The sequence below is a fragment of the Periplaneta americana genome, chromosome 4 (genome assembly GCF_040183065.1).
Source record: "Periplaneta americana isolate PAMFEO1 chromosome 4, P.americana_PAMFEO1_priV1, whole genome shotgun sequence".
NCBI lineage: Eukaryota > Metazoa > Arthropoda > Insecta > Blattodea > Blattidae > Periplaneta > Periplaneta americana.
In genome coordinates, this window is record NC_091120.1 from 124,344,068 (window position 1) to 124,365,431 (window position 21,364).

Here is a 21,364-nt window from a genome sequence, read left to right on the forward strand (position 1 = left end):
ATATTAAATTTTCTGCATTTATTTCCACATTGATTCATACCGGTAAATGAATCACATCATAATAATGTGTTGAACTAGAAAATAAAAATGACCGGCAGCAGCCGATACAACAAAGACACGTGCGCGCAACAAACTACTTTACTCAGAGAGCAATGGTCTGTCTATTCCAACGAGAAAAATGCTCTTTGGTTAGTCGTGCCAAATAATGCCGGGTAGCTCTTTTGCTTCTTGCTCGATAGATGTGCGCCAGTCACATCTTAAAGCATGTTTCAGCAAAAGTAGATTTACTACGGGATTTTGTTTTCACTAACATTTTTAATATTAACCTGGCTATACCTTTGGATTGATGGTTGAGAACCGCAAACACTATGTTAACCCCTTTCACAACCGGAGTTTGATGATACTAGTGTAAAATACAAACAAATCACTTTACTAGGTATAGGAGGGAAGAAAAGTAGTGTATCCACTTACGTAAACTAAAAACGATTACGATTTTCAGTTTTACAATTTTCGTTAGGTTTTTATTTACTCAAAATACAGTACAGTATTAACAATAAGTGTTTTTACTCACTAACTGAACTGTACAGGCAACGTATTCATTATGGAATGTATAATTTACTGTCTACAGGACACTAGCATACAATATGGAGAGTGCATTTAAATTTAAAAATAATCAAAATCTGGATATTTACACAATTCTTGAAAAAGATGGCCGTTCATTTCTATACGGGCTTCCGTACTTTTGTGTGAATATTATCGAAAATGTTTTTAAACATATCTCCTGAAATTGAATGTATGTTTCTGAATGTAATTCTTTAATTCTTCTATTGCTGTAGGATGTTTAACAAACACAACTGATTACAGTAACCCCAAAAGAAATAATGCAAAGCATCAGTCGACATGGGGGGGGGGGGCCATAATCCTGTGCCTTTTGAAATAATAATGTTGTAGCTACTCTACAACAAAGTTCCTTACTTACGTATTGTAATCACTCCACTTCTGTCGTACAGATAAATTTACTCAGATTGCTGTTTACTGTTCGTCCAAGTAGTTATGTCGCAGGGTCGTAGAAAGAGGGAAATCACGTGACAGTTACTTAACGAGGCCATTTTATTTAAATTATTTTAAACAGTTGTATAATATTACGTAAACGTCCAATTCCTGACAGCAAATGTTTTCAGAAAAGAGCTAAAACAGCCCAGCAACTAGCATTTACAGAGGGGCCAGTAGAAACGGATGTTGGAAACAGGGAAGCGACGTAACCAAACGGATACAGTACCTGTGCGAAAATATGATCAATAATGAATGCACTTTATTCACCGGAAAATAAGACCATATTTCTGGAACGTAGTATACTCACTCAATATTGTATACTGTGACCGGACGACTTTGACTGCATATGCGGCCTTGAGTGGAAGTTCACTAGTAGAAGGGGTGGGAGTGAAGTACATTCAAAAACTCAGGTGCAATAAAAATTGAAGTAAAAATAAAATGATGTCCCTGTATATTGATCAACGTGTAGCAGTTACGTACGCCAATCTTGATTTAAAAAAAGCACCAAAATACTTCGTCTATACTTCATACAACCAATAACTAAAACACAAATGTGTCATAAGCGTTAAAACAATTCGCTCTGAATACATTATAACGATGACTAATGTGAAACGTAAGCCTTGTGGCTGGACTGAGGTAAAGAAGCTGGAACTGTCACGTGCAGAACTTAAGATTTGAAAAAAAGAGCATGATTTCACATCATGAATATTGCGACAATGACTTCCTAACAGTCTTGTCGCTATTCCTGTGCACGAAGCTGACCGTGAAATGCAGATTTAACTAAACAAAGCGCACGATATAAAACAAAGCATTTAACGTCACCAAGAATATTTTACAAATTATGATCGTTTTAAGGCGTCATGTGATGTGAAATTCGCAGCCACTATTAATACGAATAGTATATCTGCTTCCAGAGTCTCTAATGTATACGATAGGTGTGCCAGTAACATTCAACTAAATTCCTTGGTTTAATATTTGACGAACATATGAATTGAAAATTACATTGTTCACACCCAATTCAGAAAATGAATGTTGACTATTACCAAATTAAAAATTTGAGATCTTGTTTTTGTCATAGAACCATTCAGACCTCCTGCAGGGTGGGGCATAGGAACCAAGTGTTTTTAAAATAATCATAAAATAGTTCGTTTTTGTTTTCAACACAATTTATTGGTAGAACAACATTTGTGAGAACATACCATTTCAATTATGAGCAGAAAATTACATCTGGCATGTGATGCCCGTCTGCATTGACGCATTGTTGAAGGTGCTGACGAAAACTGACTACTCTTTCCAGATCTCTGTTGATTTGGGTGATGTGTTTACGTATTGTATCCTTCAGTTCATCTAATATTGGGAGCTTTCCTCGTAATACCATAAATTTATTTATTTATTTATTTATTTATTTATTTATTTATTTTATTTAACCTGGTAGAGATAAGGCCATCAGGCCTTCTCTTCCCCTCTACCAGGGGATTACAACTACAATATTAAGAATACAATTACAATTAATATTAAATTTACAAATACAATAAAAATCAAAGTACTAAAAGATTAACTGATTAATAAAAGCTAGACAGCATTTAGGTACCCACATAGAAAAAAAATCATATGTGGACAGGTCAGAAGACCGAGGGGGCCATGAAACATCACCAAATCTCGAAATGAGACGATTGGGAAACAGGGGGCAAAGAACTGTCACTGAGGCTCTGGATGTATGCGCAGTGGCCCCATCTTGCTGAAACCACAAACGTTGATAATCAATACCTCTTCTTTGCAACTCAAAGATGAAAAAAGTATTTATTATCTCAATGTAACGCACAGAGTTTACAGTAACTCTGTAATCCCATTTTCTTGAAAAAAAGTAGGGACCGATGACGCCAAACTGTCCCACCACGCACTAAAATATTACTTTAGGGCTATGCAGAGGTTTTTCCTGTAAGTGTCGCGGATTTTCAGCAGCCCAACACCGAAAATTTTATCTGTTAACGGCTTCATTAAAGTGGAAATGGGCTTCATCACTCATTGCAACCATCATATTTCATACTGCTCGTGGAGTGTGCGAAATTCATTGTTGGAGTAATCCCTTACATTGAATTTCTGTACAACTACCCATCTTGTATGGATGTAAATGTAAATTGTCATCCATCTTACCGTACGATTGCTGATTCCAAGTGCAGCTGAATGTCTACGAGCAGAGGGGTCTGGGCTGCGCAGTATCGCTTGTCAACATTTTCTGGAGTACGCACTCTGCGTTGGGGACCGTTATAATTCAGTATTGCGCCTTTTGTTCAAAGATTGTTAACCCAACATAAGATTGTGTCACGCACGGGAACAGAATCATTGCGATTAATATTGAATCTGTAGCAAAACTCACGCTGTACCGCGGTCACCGACTCGCCATTCCTAAGAAAACAATCATACGCAAACATACCGACTGCAGGTGAAATGCTATGAGCCACGGAATGGAATCTCACATGCCGCACGTCTCTCCCTTTCATAATGACCGAGTACAAGCCACTCAAAAAGCACTTGGTTTCCATGCCCCACCTTGTATTATGCTGAAGTAGAATCGAAATTTCTGGGGTCAAGCCAGAAGATCAGTGATGTTTATATTGCTCAGAAGCATCTCGTGAGATGCATGGCAGGTGTTGATAATCGTATATCATTTAGGGAATATTTTAAGAGTTTTAATATTTTAATAGTTTATGCTTTATATATTTTAAGCTCATGGAATTAATACATTCTAATAAGATCCATTTTAACGAAATAGTGATTTTCATTATTACAACACTCGTTTTAACGATAATTTTAATATTCCAGCATATCGTTTGACAAGTTTCAACAAAATGTATATGGCTTAAAAATATATAATGATTTGACTGGTGAAATGAAAAATATGAATGATTTAAGGTGTTCTTAAAGATATAACAAAAGAATTTTAACTAACCTCTGTTCCTGCAGTTTAGATTAGCCGTCGGCAAATTTGTACTCACGATGACATCGCTGGACGCAAGCCGGGAAAATCCAGGAAGAAACCTCAACCAGGTAACTTGCCCCAACCTGGATTCGAACCGGGCCACCTAGTGTCGCGGCCAGACGCGCTAATCGTTACTCCACAGGTGTGGAATAACTTAATTCTTCATAATTTTCGAGTTGAATAATTATGAATTAAACAACTTTATGGCGGCATAAAATGACTTTAGAGCTTAGGAGAACAATGCTCTAATTTCAGATGAGTAACACTGTTGTTACACATTACTACTTCTATCACACATCAACATAGTACATTAGAGTTAAAATGAGGACATTAAAAGATCTTCGCAATTCACATATGACTTGCGTCAAAAGTAATTACTATAGCTGATGTCATGTCTGAAGTGTAACGCAAAACCACTTCTGAAATGAAATTAGAAGTACGTTCGAATTCACGTCCCTTTCTTGGTGTTCTCATAACGGTTCCATTTCTATAGATACCTTTCTGTCCCAAAGTAACGAATTGTTACTACAGTGCTTCACTGTGAAATTTATCTACCTATCCTAATTCCACCCACCTCACATATGCAACAAACAACAACAACAACAACGCTCAGCAAGAGACAATATTAACCGGCTAATCCCCAACCTAAAAAATTCAATAATACAAGGTGATTCAAAGGTAAGGTCAACCGGTGAGGAGATGATTTAGGGCGAAATTTGGAACAGAGAAGTCCTTTGTCAGTTTTATTTATTTGCAACCATTTCAGAATTACAGCAGGTCAAACATTTACTCTCAACTAAGATGACTTACATACAATAATTACTAACTTACAGTTCTTTATTGGAGTAACTGCTCAAAATGTCCTCCGTTTGCATGCAAACATGCCTGGGCACGTTCTCTTACTGCGCTGTGCACAAGAACTGCCCTTTTCGTAGTCGGATGTCTGTTGCAGCTGGACTAATTCGCTGGAGTAAATGATCTCTGTCTGTAATCTCTGTAGCGTACACCTTTTCTTTCATAAACTTCCATACAAAGAAGTCCAGACGTTAAGTCAGGGGACCGTGCAGGTCGATCACATTTAACGGCATATTATCCGTTGTCTCTCCATCAATTGTGGAAATCATGCCTTGTAAACAAACCTAGATCAAAACAACTAACGGTAAATTAGTATTTATTGTAAGTATTATGAGATGTGAATTAACTGTTTGAACTGTTGTAACTCTGAAACGGTTGCAAATAAATAAAACTGACAAAGGACTTTCCTGTTCTAAACGTCGCCCTGAATCATCTCCTCACCGGTTGACCTTACCTTTTGAATCACCTTGTATAGTCTACTAACCGGCATGGAATGCTGCAAGTATAAAAATATTTCTGTGAATAATACGATCTATACTCTTTCACTTTGCCCTTTTCTCGAGTACTAGTAAAAATTGTTAGAATCAACTTTGAGTAAATCATTGTCATCATTGTCAACAGGTGGACAGACTGCATATCAAAAACTATTTTATAGGTACCAGAGATGCTAAAAACATCGAATTCAGAAGAAATATCTATCCTCTTCCTGTATAATTAAAATACTTCCTATATACGTCCTATAATGAGAAAATAAAATTAATGTATGACCGAAACATTACATTTTATGATTTTATCTCTTATTCCCAAACAGTTCGTATTAGAAATCAGTAACACATTATCGTAGAATGCAACTGGCACACAATATACTTGTATTACTGTATCAAATGCTAGGAAACATGCAACCCCCGAACACAAGCGTTGCTCATACGGGGGTAAATTCATTTGATTTATTTAATATGTTCAGTATTGTTTAATGTATACAATATGTATTTTATAATAACTGCATTATTATATTATTATTATTAATATTAATGACACAGAGGAAACGAAGAGCTTTTAATAGAATACAACAGCATCAAAAGACTATAACCAAGAAATTCTGACCACTGTTCCGTATTCAGTCTTAACTAAAGACGATGCTCTAACGCAGACTCTCACTAATACAAGCTCCTGGATTCTCACAGAGAACAGATGTTCTATATACCATAAATGCATGATGCAAATAAAATACGCACATTACATAAACTGGTAAGTCTCAAGCAATACCAATAATATTCGCTTTCAATTAACACTGTCCCATGTAATGACAAAGAAGGTGCGTTATTAAAAGAAGGAAAAATGATACACAATCATTTAAACAGAAAGTAAGGTATATAAAAACTGCTCAGAAGTTAAATTAGTCCAGATATGGAAATCTCCACCATAACAGATCTGATACAAACCAGCACAAAAATTAAAAATGAAAAGCAAACAGCAATCTCGATATTCAAAACAGGACACTTCATCGATTGTTGGAAAACGATTGGTGCAAATCATCAATTGGAAACTGAAGAATGCATTCTCTTGAGCATGGTTTAACAATTTTAAAAGCAACATATAAAGTAATGGCATTTCTAGGTAAAAACGCACAGCAAAATCATCACGCAAGTAAATATTGTACATTCACCTATCGAGGAAGTTTAGTTTCATATACAATAAAAATGCAATGACAACATTTCTAGCTTTTCCAAATTTTTACTAAAATATTTTCAAACTCAACGAAGTACGAAATAAAATAAGAATAAAGTTATACAATACTTTAGTACTTCTCATGTTGTAATTGGTGAGATAAATCCAGACCGAAATCCTCTGAGATTAAATATGTGCGAACAGCAGAATACAATAATTGGTCAGACTTCAAGCCAAATGACGAAATTTAAAAAAAAACTGACAAAACTCCCATTTTTTTAAACAGAAAATAGAAACGAATTGTATTGAACATGTAAACCGAATTTCTAGACCAGAATTTCGAAAATTAATAATGAATTATACCATAAACGGAAGAAGAGAGCAGGGTCGACCAATGCAGAAAATTATGGATGGATTCTAAGACCGAAACATGTCAACAGTGACATATCCATAAGATTGATGACGATGATGATGATGATGATGATGATGATTATTATTATTATTACTATAGATAAGAATACACATTATTTATTCCAAAGTATCTAATAAAGTGAACTGTGAATGTAGTGCTACAAAACACCTATACTTTCTTTCCTTAGGTGCAGTTCTGCTGTGCGTGATGGTGTCTCAATCCTCAGGACAGTTGTCCAGATTCAGAGAAAAACAAAAAGCTGAGAACAGCGACCGATTCAACTTCTTTGACCTGGAACTTCTGAAGGTACGTAACTGTTTATATGTCCCAAGAGACTACTTTGGCATTAAAAGAACAATACATATTTGCGTTCCACCTACTACACGTCGTGCACTTTGAAATGAATTTATTTAAATGGGTTCTTTAACTACTATAGAGATTATCTTGAAACAGATAGTGATCTCGCGGATTGCAACAATAGCTGAAATTATTCCGAAGCGATGAGGTCGGTATGGATCCATTCTCAAGGTACTAGCAAGCCAGAAAATACTTCTGCAATAAAATTTCGATATAAAAATACACAGATCTATATTTTTATCTCTGGGTATTTGTGAATAACACAATCGTCAAAATTGCTATATACACACACCCATGTATGTGTTATTTCAGGGTTGGCAAAACAGAACTAAATATAATACCAACCAGAATAGTGAGACCTGGTTTAACTGTCAAAACTAGTCAACGCAATAGTGTCACGACGACAATTTCGCAACAATTCAGTTCTTTACCAAGTTGCGATTATATAATTTATCGTTTATTTTTTTTAACTATCATCCAAAGGATATACCCTATGATTTATTATACTTTCGTTTTCAGAATGCATACAAAAGGCATTCGCATGGATTCACGTGATCTAGTTATTCATACACCGGTATTGCAATCATTTCCAACATTATCTATTTACGAAAATGAGCAATTAAAGATTACATATGTGTTAAGATATAATATAAGTGGTTTACAAACAGGCTTTGAGCATATTCTTTATTTTTTCATTTGAACTTTGACAAGATCTTGTTATGTGTGGATGAATTTTCATTGAAGGAAAAGAGGTATAAAACTTTGAGAAACAAGGGGATCCTTAAGATTAATGACCGACAATCCTTTGAGAAAGGATCTCTTTTCTTTACTACCTATGCAATCATCTGGCGGTAGGGAAAAAAACTTAAACTAAATTAACATAAAGCGAAAGTAAATGAGCAACATTTGAGATGTTAAAAAGTTACAGATGAAGGTTCAATTATATTTTGATACCTCGAACTATGAAAATGGATTTTATATGTAAAACAATCTTTCATGCGACTAATAATACCTTTCCAGGGTCTTAACTTTACTTCAGAAGTGGACTATATAGTCGACTCGGCAGCATAATGAAAGTAATAAAATTAATTATATTGAAATTATGGATTATGTGTTCGTTCTACAGAAGTACACTGCAAATTGTGCGTACGAGGGTCATTTCATAAGTCACAGCAACTATGTTATATCTTCCGAATAACCGAAAATTTGGTTAGTTCAGTATATACGTTTGAAGACCTGTTGTACACTGTACACCGTACGGAATGTCACCGCCAGATTACGTCTGTGTGAATTGGTGGCTAGTTTACAGCACACGCAAAAGTTAGTATGCTAGAGGCTGTGCTCCAAGATGGATGTAAGTAAAGTTGAACAGCGGTCATACGTGAAAATTGCAGTTCTTCGTGGCAGAAATGCTCGTCAGTGTCATTCTGAGCCACGAGAAGCATTGGGTGATAGTGTGTTGTCTCATGCCAGGAACCTTTTGCAGCGCGGGGGGGGGGGGAGATTTTGGAACATCCTCCCTACTCGCCTGATCTCAGTCCATGCGACCTTGATCTCATTCCGCAAATGAAGAAGCCGCTGCGTGGACGATTTGCAAACAGGGAGGACATCTTAACAGCGTTTCGACGAGAAGTGGTACACACAGACGAATCGCACACAGCCGACGGTATTCAACGCCTGCATCATCGTTGGCAAAGATGTATGGAAGCCTTGGGAGATTATTTTGAAGGGTGTTAGCTGTGAGTAATGTACTTTGTTTCCTTTCGAGCATAATAAAGCAATGATTTCTATATTTAAGCATTTTTCAATTTCCCATGCTCATTGTCTCCTGTACCCCGATCCAATCTGGGACTAGCATTGCGAAGCACATTCCAGTGACCTTCAATCGCATATAGTGAATTTCTAGTCCTGTAGCTTTATTGGCTGATGTAATATAGTTGCCATGACTTGTGAAATGGCCCTCGTACATATATCTCTAATTTCAGTTTTGTGCATAATAAGTAAGAAAAAAAAGTACAATCAAAAAGATTACAAAGTAACTTGCATGCGACAACCCATTGCATAAAAAGGATTTTCAGATATTGACTGGCAGGCTTTAACTGGTTAACTAGTAATGCGAAGCTAGATGTTAAGTAGGAACGTATCGATTCCCTTTTCAAATGTATTATTCAGATATGTCTTGCTCTAATCTGTCAATGTGCTTTCTACATCAGGTTAAAGATTTGTTAGCAGTGGTTTAATCAATCAGATACAAAGTTGTCATTTATCTTTTTTCTTGATGACTGTTAAACGAGGTCAGTGTACAAGTATAAGCCATTGCTTCTGATTAAGTTCGAAATAACTTCGTCCTTAAGTATAAGCTCTGTCATTTTAACATCTATGGAAAAAAATAAATTTAATTAAGACAGATAAAACCACTTCATGGTCGACAAAACTTGCCAACCTTGTTTTATTTAAAAGAGCATTTTCCAATATTTAGCTCACGAAAATTAAATAATGGATGTATTTTAATTGAAATAATTAAACGGCTAGCAATTAAAAGGCGATATGCTTTTCTTCATTACACAAACTACAGTAATACATTCCGTACTCTGGTTACGTTAGTTATGGGTAAACCACTGTTTGCTTCCAGTTGAAAGTAGCAATAAAGAGAGGAAACCAATTTTTTGGCCTGGGTATAAACTTGACGCCTGCAACATTAACTTTTCGTTATGAAACATAGAAATATAATTATATGGTGTTACAATAGTTCTAGCACAACCAACTTAGCCAATACTGTACCACAATTCGGAAATCATCACTAGAGTACCGCGTTTGGTTACTTCGAATTCAGTTAGGTGTACCTCGATCATACTAGCTTTACGCTGCGGTCTCTCCCCACACGCTCCGGTACTGTGTGTTTACATATATTCGTGTATAGTACTCGTGTCTGTAAGTCTGTGTACAACTGGAATAGTAGCCTACTCATGTACAAAATACCACTTGAATTTAATAACAATAATAACGATATTTAAAGGCAGCTTATATATAATACTCGTAAAAGATAATTTTTTTACCTCGGTTAGACAAAACTAAACATTTTCAGGAGCCATCCCCTCTATTTTCGGGAGCCACCACATTCCCCCCCCCCCATATGCAATGAGAAAACCATTCGAGCTAAGATGATACATTTACTGAAATACAGAATATCAAACAATAATAAATATCAATGCAATGCAAATTCACGTTCTCAGAGACGCTCTGTGCTCTCCGCTGAAGTTATGTAGTGACAATATCTTGAGATGCGCAACAAATGTAACAATATTAATCTACGACGCACATTCGAATTTCTTCCTACAGCCGTTTTTGCTAACATTATGTAGCCTATTAGTCGAAATATTAAAAATGTTGAACTCGTTAAACAATTCAGGCATCACATAATATTTTTAATAACCATGGCTACATGCTGCTCTAAATTTGTCTCCCCTGATTTTTAAAACAAGTAAAACACATTAAGATAATTTAGATTTGATTAAAGGTTGAAATTAACAAATGAAAAACATAAGTCGAAATGGAATAACAATTGAAAATAAGGAAACTATCGCATGAATTTAACGATCATTTTACTAATGTAAGTCATGACATCATATCTAATATAAAAAAGAAAGTATTTGGTACTCATCACTATAAGCTTTATAATAAAAGTATATCATCTATGTTTATGTTTCCTGTAAACGAATGTGAAATCATTAATATTGTAAACAGTTTAAAAAATAATGTGGCTCCTGGTATTGATGGTATTACAACAAATACCCTGAAACTTATTATCGAAGCTATTTCTAAACCACTTGCCTTTATATTTAATTTGTGCATATCTCAAGGTATATTTCCCTCAGCCCTAAAACATGCTGTGGTGATACCAATTCACAAGTCTGGTGACAAAAGTAATCTTAATAATTACAGACCCATTTCACTATTACCCAGTCTCTCTAAGGTATTTGAAAAATGTATAAAAACACGGTTAATAACATTTTTAGAAAAAAATAAACTACTAAATGATAATCAATTTGGTTTCAGAAAAAATTTGTGCACTGATGATGCTATTATGGCAGTTACCTCAAAAATAATTCAAGAATTAGATGTAGGAAATAAATGTCTAGGAATTTTTCTAGACTTACAAAAAGCTTTCGATACGGTCAATCACAGTATACTTTTGAATAAAATGGATAGATTAGGAATTAATGGAATTGCTTTAAAATTATTTAAATCTTACTTAAGTAACAGAACTCAAGCAACTAAAATAAATGATCACCTTAGTAAATCACGTAACATTGATATAGGTGTACCTCAGGGGACGATTTTAGGTCCTGTTTTGTTTTTAATATATATCAACGATTTACTTAAAATTGACATTGAGAAATATTCTGGTACTCTGTATTCTTATGCTGATGATACTGTGGTTATATTTAGCGGTTCGAGTTGGAATGAAACTTATCAAAATTCTAACAGTGGTATTAATATTATTAAAGAATGGCTGGATGCTCACTTACTTTCTTTGAACGTTTCTAAAACAAAATTAATACCATTTTCATTAACATCACATGGCCTTGAGCAACTAGAAATAAATAATAATATAAGTATAACTATACATGATTGTAACCTACCTACTTGCTCATGTAACGCTTTGAGTATATCCTCACAAGTAAAATATTTAGGCATTATTAGTGACCAACATTTAAAATGGGACAAGCATATCTCCTTTCTGTGTAACAGATTGCGTAAAACAATCCACAAATTTTCCATTCTACGCTCTTATTTACCTGTTTATGTTCTGCATACTGTGTACTTAGCTCTGTTTCAATCAATAATTCAGTATGGTATTTTAGGTTGGGGAGGAATGGCAAAATCGACTCTCCGTCCTTTAAATCTGCTCCAAAAAAGAATTATCAAAATTTGTCTATATAAACCTTTTGATTACCCAACAAAATTAATTTTTCAGGAATTTGGCGTATCAAATCTAGAACAAATTTATAAACAAAAATTGCTGATTTACTTCCATAAAAACCACAATAAATTTAAATATGATCCTCATGAATACCAGACGAGACAAAACTACAGTTTCTTTCTAAATACTCCCAAATGCCACACAACTGCTGGATTAAAACACAGCAGAAATTTTGGACCCAAAATATATAATACATTAATTAGAGCTTACCCTGAGCTAAGTACACTTAACACACATAGATTTAAGAAACAAATCAGATTAATTATTTAATTGTTTAAGCTAATTGAGTTAAAATTGTTACTCTAATATTCATGTACTTCTGTATTTTCTATTTGTATATAGACCCTGTTATTACATGCTGTATGTATTTTACCATTTATTAATGTGATTGTGCTCAATGAACTCTCGTAATTTTGTGATATATTTTGTATAACTGATCTGAACTGCGCCCGAGCACGAGCTTCTGCTCTTTCGGGCTGCAATGCCTAATGTAGCTCAAGTGTATAGTATTAATAAATATTATTATTATTATTATTATTATTATTATTATTATTATTATTATTATTATTATTATTATTATTATTGTTATTATTATAAACGTCAGCACAAACTTAAAATAAAACAAATTATGAGTGCGTGCATTACGAGTCTCTATTCACTTGTGAGGTTCAGACCTGTCTTCTGACAGATGACTAAACAACAAACATTACGATCAATGACCGTAAATATTTTAATTGTTTCAAATGAAAAATGTCTCCTTTTTGATAAAATGCTTGTTCTTCTTTCCTAATGGAGTGCTCGCTACCAAATCTTCCTATTAGGGCACTGATTCAAAGCTCCAATTTTGTTTTGTTTTCGCATGTTCACTGAACAACAGGCTTGAACTGTATAGTAGGGTTGGGTGACGCCGATCTATACTTCATACATACCTACACCGTTGCAACAACATAATTAATTTCATGTTTTAGGCACATTCTAATAAAATATTACATTACCAAACAGAAATAAAAACCTGGTCAACATGAACTTAACGCTTTAAGTATTTTATTGACCTATTTAGTGTCAAAACTCCAAGAACTGGTTATTCTCCTCTTATTACAAATCTGCTTCATAACCGCTGTACAGACCGATTATTTAGTCCTGACAGCTCAGCGACGCGAAAGAGGGGAAGTAGTAGAAGTAGTGGGGAGAGTTCCAGAGTAGAGATAAGGGCTAGCGGTCGGTAAAGGAATGCAGTACGGCTTAACCGTGCTGGAAACACAACGCTATACCGCATGCGTGACATCCGATCGCTCTGACTGCAGGCGACAGACTACTGAACATCCCTTGGCGTAACTTAATGGACTCGCCTGACTCAGGCGCACATTGTCTGTGTTAGGATTAAATAATCGTATTGTACACACCATACATCTGACAAAATAAGCCGGAGATGAATGCCAATTTCTTTTGATAAGTAAATATCAGCTGAAGAGTCACTGATGGTAACGCATTGTGTAAACAATTGAAAGCGATTAAATTCGCAGAATAGTTGTGAAAGAACTCCCTACATTATTAATAAATGAATTATAAAGTATACCACATAAGTGTCGTTACTAAATAATTTTCCAATATCAATATAGAGGAAAATGAAGACTCTTCAGATTGTTAAAGCGACTAAAAAACGAAATTCACTTGGAGACCTAGACAAACCAGTAAACTTATACTCGTGAAAGGATATAATGATGAAGGTGGTGATGGTAGTGGTGGTGGTGGTAGTGGTGGTGGTGGTGTCACGACGACCAAATAGAAATAAACAGAAATTGAATGCTGGCCACTACTTTTACTTCTAATGTCACATGGGAATGATTAAGTAATTATAACAAAGTGAAATGCATATTAAACAACGCAGACTTTTTCTTTCAGTTTTCATTTTCTTCATCATTAGGGCCTATTTCTTCCGAATACGTAACCAGATTACGTCATAAAAAAGTAATTATAATGAAAGACGTAGTATACGAAGATAAAAATGTTTTAAACCGTCTGAAACTTTAATGTTATTCTCGAATTTGGTAAGAGCCTGCGATATAAAATGTGACGATCCCACTGAGTGTTATGAGCCCACAGACGCCGCTGAGTGCCAACGTGCATTCCTGAGCGTCAATTCCCACTTTACTTTAAGAACCAATAAAGTTATAATGCTGTCGCGTACTGAAAACAAAGCTCTATGCGAGAGACGCTGATCGAAGGAAAAAAAGATACTCATCTATCAACTAATTACATTAATCAACTGCATAAAATAATCAATTCGTTGCAAAAAAGTTATTCAATTCAAATAATTAGTTTTATATAATAATTAATTTAATTAATTATATAGCCTACATCAATTAATTAATTCTTTCTTTGTCGTGTTTTATCTCCTCCTTTGATACCGACTTACAATCCAAAGCGGTGTAGGGAAAGTTATATCTCTGGATCAACACTAGACAGGTACAACCTGCGGGTCCCCTTGGTCGTGTGGCCAGCTAAGACAGCATATTTCTGACAAGGGACGTTAGATAAATCTTTTACATTGCCCACGCCTGGAACCGAACCACGAACCGTTTGCATGGGAAAAGCATACACTACCCAAAGAACCAAGGTGGCGGGCATTCATTAATTATAGTTTATTTCTGCAGTGCTTGGGAAAAGTGACACAAGTCAGTTCCACAAACCTTTTTTTAATTTATTGACAACTTACGGAACATCTGCTCGCTTGGAAAAAAAAAACATAAGTATTCCTCCCATTACAATAATTCATACAGAAAAAAAAAAAACAAATCGACATAAACCAGTGTAATTTGTCAATAAATTATCAAAAACGATTTGTGGAAACTGATTTATGTCACTTTTCCCAAGCACTGCAGATTTATTATTTCATTCTATCCATTTGCTAATACATTAATTTATTCTATTCATTCGCTATTTGTATTCGTTCAATACATTGATTGGTTAATATTAATTTATTATTAACTAATTCTGTCAACTGGTTCTATTTTAATTCACTCCATTCATTAGTTCATTAATTCAATTTGTTCATTCGTGAATGTATCAATGCATTCTATATACAAATAAATAAATAATTACATTTTGGGCCTATTAATTTACTAATTTTATTCATTCATCGGTGACGCCCAGGGTGAGATCTCATTTCTCATCTGGGATTGGTCTATCTATTTGATGACTGTTAGGGAAATGTCTGACCTATCTCTCTCATGTCTAAAGACTGTAGATTTGCTCATAAAAATTCACTCATCTCATCCCTGCCTCCTAAGGAGGTCTGTAAGGATAATAGCATTAAACTCGAGGTGCATAAAGACTTGAGAAAAAATATTTGAATTAATTCATTAATGTATTTATTAATTACTATCATTCACTTATCATTCACTTATGTGGACACTTGTGTGATTTTTAAAACTTGTACAATTTTCATCCAAAATGTATTAATTTTAAACTACATAAACATGCCTACAATACTATTATCTGTACAAAATTTGATGTCATTAGGGCTAATAGTTTTGAAATTATATTTTTTAAGGGGTTAGGTACAGCTTACAGCAGTAACATTTTGGAAATATTCAACATTTATTTTCTCCATTACTGTATCTTGTACAATAATGAAAATTAGAATGTTCAAAACACTGTCCTGCTATATGAAGAAAATATATTTACGATTTAAAAGATTATTTACTTTTTTTTTTTCAAAATTCAGTTCACTGTGAAGTGATGAAGCGTTTCCACATAACTCAAAAACTATCCAACATTCTGTGATAATTTTTTGTGTGTATTTATACCTGTCATATCAACAATATGATGCAAGATCACTCCTCTACATTTGATAGATTGTCTGATAAAAAATAAATAAATTTTTAAAAAGGTCAAATATCGGTATTTTTTCTAATACAAAATAATAAAAATATTATTTATTAAGGAATGTAGTTGAAAGAGTATAATATTGTAAATACGAGTTTCAGCAATAAAATAAAAGAGAGAGAACATGAAAAAGTTAATAAGTTTATGAATTATGAGGAAAACGCTTCGTCACTGCACAGTGAACTGCCACCATTTTTAATTTTGAAAAAAAAAAAATATATATATATATATATATATATATATATATATATATATATATATATAAGTAATTTTTTTTAATCGTAAAAATAGTATTTTCATATAGCTGAAGGACAGTGTTTTACACATACCAATTTTCATTATTGTACAAGATACAGTAGGCCTAATGGAGGAAAAAAATGTTGAATATTTCCAAAAAATTTACTGCTGTAAGCTGTACCTAATCCCTTAAATATATTTTATATTGATGTCACTAAAAAGGCTCCTTGAGACAAAGTCTCCAAAATTGTTTAGTTCATAATGGCTCAAAAGCTTGAAAATAATCATAGGAATATAAATTAATTAGCTTTTTGAGCTCAGTCTAAATAGTGAGCCACAATAAATTTTTAAGTAAATTTTCTTAATTTTTCAAAATTATTTCACCATAGTGTCCCCTTAGGTATTCAAGCTAAACGAATGTTCTGACATCACGAGCTCTTTCATAGGCCTATTTATATCATTCTTCGGACTGGTTGAATCTTATGTTTTATTTAACGACGCTCGCAACTGCAGAGGTTATATCAGCGTCGCCGGATATGCCGGAAATTCGAACTGATTGATATTTCCACGTATTGCACACCTTTTTGATTTCAAAGAGATGTGTGAGACATTTGTTTTAAAGAGAATGTAATCAGTCTTTCATAGCCTCCAACTTGCATGACCCGAGATTTTATTTTGTGATTCCTCCTAGGCTCATTATCTTACCTAAGACTACATTCCTGTCAGCTCTCCCATAAACTTGAAAAGAAAGCTTACTGTCTACATCCGTCAATCTCAAAGCCATTGGAAAGCCATTATGCGCACACACGATGGACGTTCCAGCCGAAGCTCAGTTAGTTAAAGGTTTCTTATGTTCTTAGTATTAGGGTTGAACATCTCCCAGATTCTGAGACATTTTTGGTGGACATAACTGCGTCCGTGTATCTCGGGTTTCCCTGCAATTTTCATTCTACCACTGTTCCAGTATAAACGTATCACGATACATGTGTTTCTCAATAGCTTCTCTAATCCAAAAGCTGTGCCTATTAAGTACTTACAAAACGGCTATCGTCGCCTATTCTAATCTACTAACTGATTCTTGAACTACTTAACTTGATATCACGAATTCAATACGTGTAAGGGATTGTATCTCTCATATGTTTCGAAATTACCTTATAAGTCCCATTTCTCGGGATAGAATAACTTGAGGTCTAAAATAATCGCAGATGAACCCCATCTAGGGAGCAATATCATACGTAGTGATACGAAAAGAAAATTTTCCTCCTGATAAAATTGTTGCTTTTTTTTTCTTTTCTTTTGCTCCCTTGCTTATAGATTCGAGTATTCAGTATCCTCATTAAAGCCCGGTATTATAAATACGGTTAATCTAAAGATTAAGTTAAACCTAACCGCGAGTTTAACTCCGTATTACAGTCTCGGTGAAGTTAAACTATAATGGAATACGATTGGTATTACTGCTAGGAAAGGAAACAAGACAATCGCTGCTGTTTTATTATATTATTGCTATTAAAATGACCGATGCTTGTGGAGAATCTTCATTAAGAAACATCTTTGTTCTTCGACAAGAGAGAGAATATCATAAAAAAACTGTAGAGGACCAATACCGCCTACTTAGCTTCTTACCAACGTTATGCTCCCAAACACATTGTAACCAGACTAAACCATGCATTATCATCCGTGGTTGAACTCCATTCACAATCATCTGACTAATGAGCTATAATATTAGTGTGCTTATTTTATAAGTTGTGTAGAATGTTTATGAAACAGAAGTCAGTCAAATAAAATTATTTTTATGAGTTTGGTAATACAATTAATGTAAAGATTTATGGACACCTCCGAAATCTTATATCGTTTTGAGTATACCTACTATCAAAGGGGGAAAAAAGTGCAGCGCAACAAGTAACTGATGCAAAGGTTCAACAGAATGTTTTTAAAAATAAAAAGGAAATCGTTTACCTTTTCAAATAATCTTTAAATTCAAACGCTAAAACACATATATTTTTTACACTTTCTCATTCTTTGTTACACGTTGTATTCAAGTTTCAATTTTTCGAAACAAAATTAGGGAATATAAAGCCTAATTCTGTCTACTGTCTACTTCGAAAGTCTGAATCTGTTTTAAAACATATGTTTATTTTCGTTTCAAAGTGGCGCATTATATTTCGAAAAACTTCTTGGGCCGTCGTGCTCGTTTAGTAATGTTGACCACGTCCTAATCGTCACTCATAAGTTCTCGGAATACATCTGTCATATTCATGTGTATAGCAGAAGCCGCCATCTTGCACTGTTGAGCCCTGAACTGCAGTTTAAACGGCAGACGACTGCCGATCAAGTTAAACTCAAGTTAACTCAAGATTAACTGGTAGTTAAGGTTTATAATACGAAGCAAAACGAAAAACTTGAGTTTAAACTGAACGTGAGGTTTAAACGGTGTTCAGTATAATATCAGCGCTAAGTCATTAGCAGGGAACGGATTTATATGGACTAAAAATATATGAAATATGTAAATATATATGTAGTTATTTTTACCAAAATATGGAATTAAATATGGATTTTTACCAAAATATGGAATTAAATATGGACTTAAAATTATAAAAAAATGACTATGTACGTTAAATATTGGTACATTTTAATCAAACTAAACAAAAAATATAATGGACGTACCTTATCTTCCAATGTAGTTTCAACAAAACACAATTTTTATTGTCTGTTACCATAACAATAGGTTACAAACATTTCTTTCAAGTGCTGAAAAGTGAATCTTCTTCTATTGTCTCTGAGGATAGATTTATACTGACTAAAAGAGCGTTCGACGTCACAAGAAGTAACTGGTACATAATTCAATTTCACAATGTCTGCTGGGGATAAGTCCAAGTTAATCTTCACTGTTGATTCACCACTCATCACAGCAACAACCTTTTGTAGTTCTTCATATCCAGGGTTTTTTGAAAGTACAGTGTCCACCTTAGCTCTTACTGCATCTGCAACTTTACCTCTACCACGATTCAGTTGTTCCACAGTACTATTTATAATTTCAAAACTTTCAGATAGTGAAAGGTGCCTATTTTGGAGACTTTTGAGCGTTTTTATGATGCATGAAAATGTATGCTGAATGTGAGCTAAGTCATTCTTCACACTTATGTCACAGGTAACTGTTTTCGCAGTATCAATTGAGACTGCATCTTCAGAGTCCAATGCAAGGAGAACATTGTTAATAGAGTCTATATGTTCGGCATAATATTCAACTGCTTCTAGCCATGTACCCCATCTAGTTAAAATTGGCTTTGGTGGCAATGGAATTTCAGGGTACATTTCTTTCAACACGTTAACTCTACTGGGAGCTTTGAGAAATACTTTTTTCACTGATGAAATCAACAAATCTACTTTAGGGAAATTGTCTCTGACCACTTCTGCCACACGATGAAATGCATGCGCCACACAAGTAAAATGAGTCAATTTAGGATATACAACAGATAATGCTTGTCCAGCTTTGACCATATAAGGGGCAGCATCGCTAATAAAGAATAACACATTATCGTACATAATACCCTTTGGCCACAGGTTACCCATAGCTTCGTTGGAACAGTTTAACTATAGTTTTGTTATTGCACTTTTCTAGAACATCACAATGTAAAAGAATTCGTTCAGAATATTGTTCACTTAACAAACCGATAACTACATTACCAACAAGTCTACCTTCTTTGTCGGGAGTCTCATCAATGGAAACCCAAATTGAACTATCTTTAATTTCATCTCTTATCTTCTGTATTGTCTCATCGTAGATGGATGGAGCATACGTCTTCCTAAGTGTTGACTCATCCGGGATTGTATGTTGAGTATATTTTTCAAGGAATTCCCTGAAGACCTTATTCTTTAGTTTGTAGAGAGGAATATCAGCAGAGATGAGAGAACGGCACAGGTCGATGTTAAACTCAGATCTTACATTCGATGTTGTTGGTTGTGTTAAAAACAATTGTCTCTGCTTGGAATTTAGTTGTTTGTTGGCCTGATGTTTACTAGTTGTAATGTGTTGTTGCACCAGGAACTTTTGTGTAGATGATACTGCACACTAACACAAATTACAAAATAATATTTTATTGTCAGTTGATAAACCATCTTCTTTAAATTCTGAAATGTAACTTGTTAGTTTTGATTTTAAATTGACTGAATGACGTACTTTTGGCATATTTACCGTCTTTATAGTATGATTTACAAAACTGAACCTATGTGTACTCTGACTGGCATTTAACTGTTGAGCTGCACAACTGAAGTCTGTTAAAAATTTTAAATTAAATTAATACAGTTTTGTAACTTACTTTCCCATTGTTGATAGGACTGCTAATTTTCAAATAACTCTGATGTTAAAGGGATTACTGAACATGTGTTTAAATCTCTATTGTTGAAATGTATTTTTAAAAGTTAATGGAATTTTGTTTTGTTTTATTGTTAAACCTAATATAATATGGACTGTTTTATATGAAATATGGAAAATATATGGAAATTAACGAAAATATGTACTAAACTCTAAAATATGGAAAAATATGGAAAATAAAAGTAGGATTTTTCAACCCTACACATTGTGAAACATAAAGATAATGCAAAATATAAATCATATTAGCTTTATAAGTAAATATGTATTTACATATAAATCCTTTCCCTGGTCATTAGTAACCAGCTTATTAAACGTACGCGTTGATGATTCTGTCAATATTGACTTCAAAACGAGCATCATTGTCACTTTGCTTTACTATAACATTGATACTGATTAAGAAAGAAGCGCTGAGAACATCAACTTCATCTTCAAGGTTTAGGCCTGATGATCTGTTCTTTCCTCAGTGAGAGTGTGTGCTGGGAACTCTACCGATCTAACACTATTTGCTCCACGTGGAACTTACATATCCCTAACATTTCGAAATAATTAGTTATTATT

The 21,364-nt window shown here is 34.2% G+C and overlaps 1 protein-coding gene across 1 annotated transcript in view; it reads left to right on the forward strand.

Annotated features, from left to right (window-relative positions):
- The window catches only part of LOC138698177 (serine protease inhibitor 42Dd-like), a 228,915-nt gene that overhangs the window by 166,724 nt on the left and 40,827 nt on the right, over positions 1-21,364 (forward strand). The window contains exon 2 of the mRNA XM_069823922.1: positions 7,156-7,274. Coding sequence (XP_069680023.1) covers positions 7,156-7,274 — 119 coding nt within the window. The remainder of the gene's footprint in view (positions 1-7,155; positions 7,275-21,364) is intronic.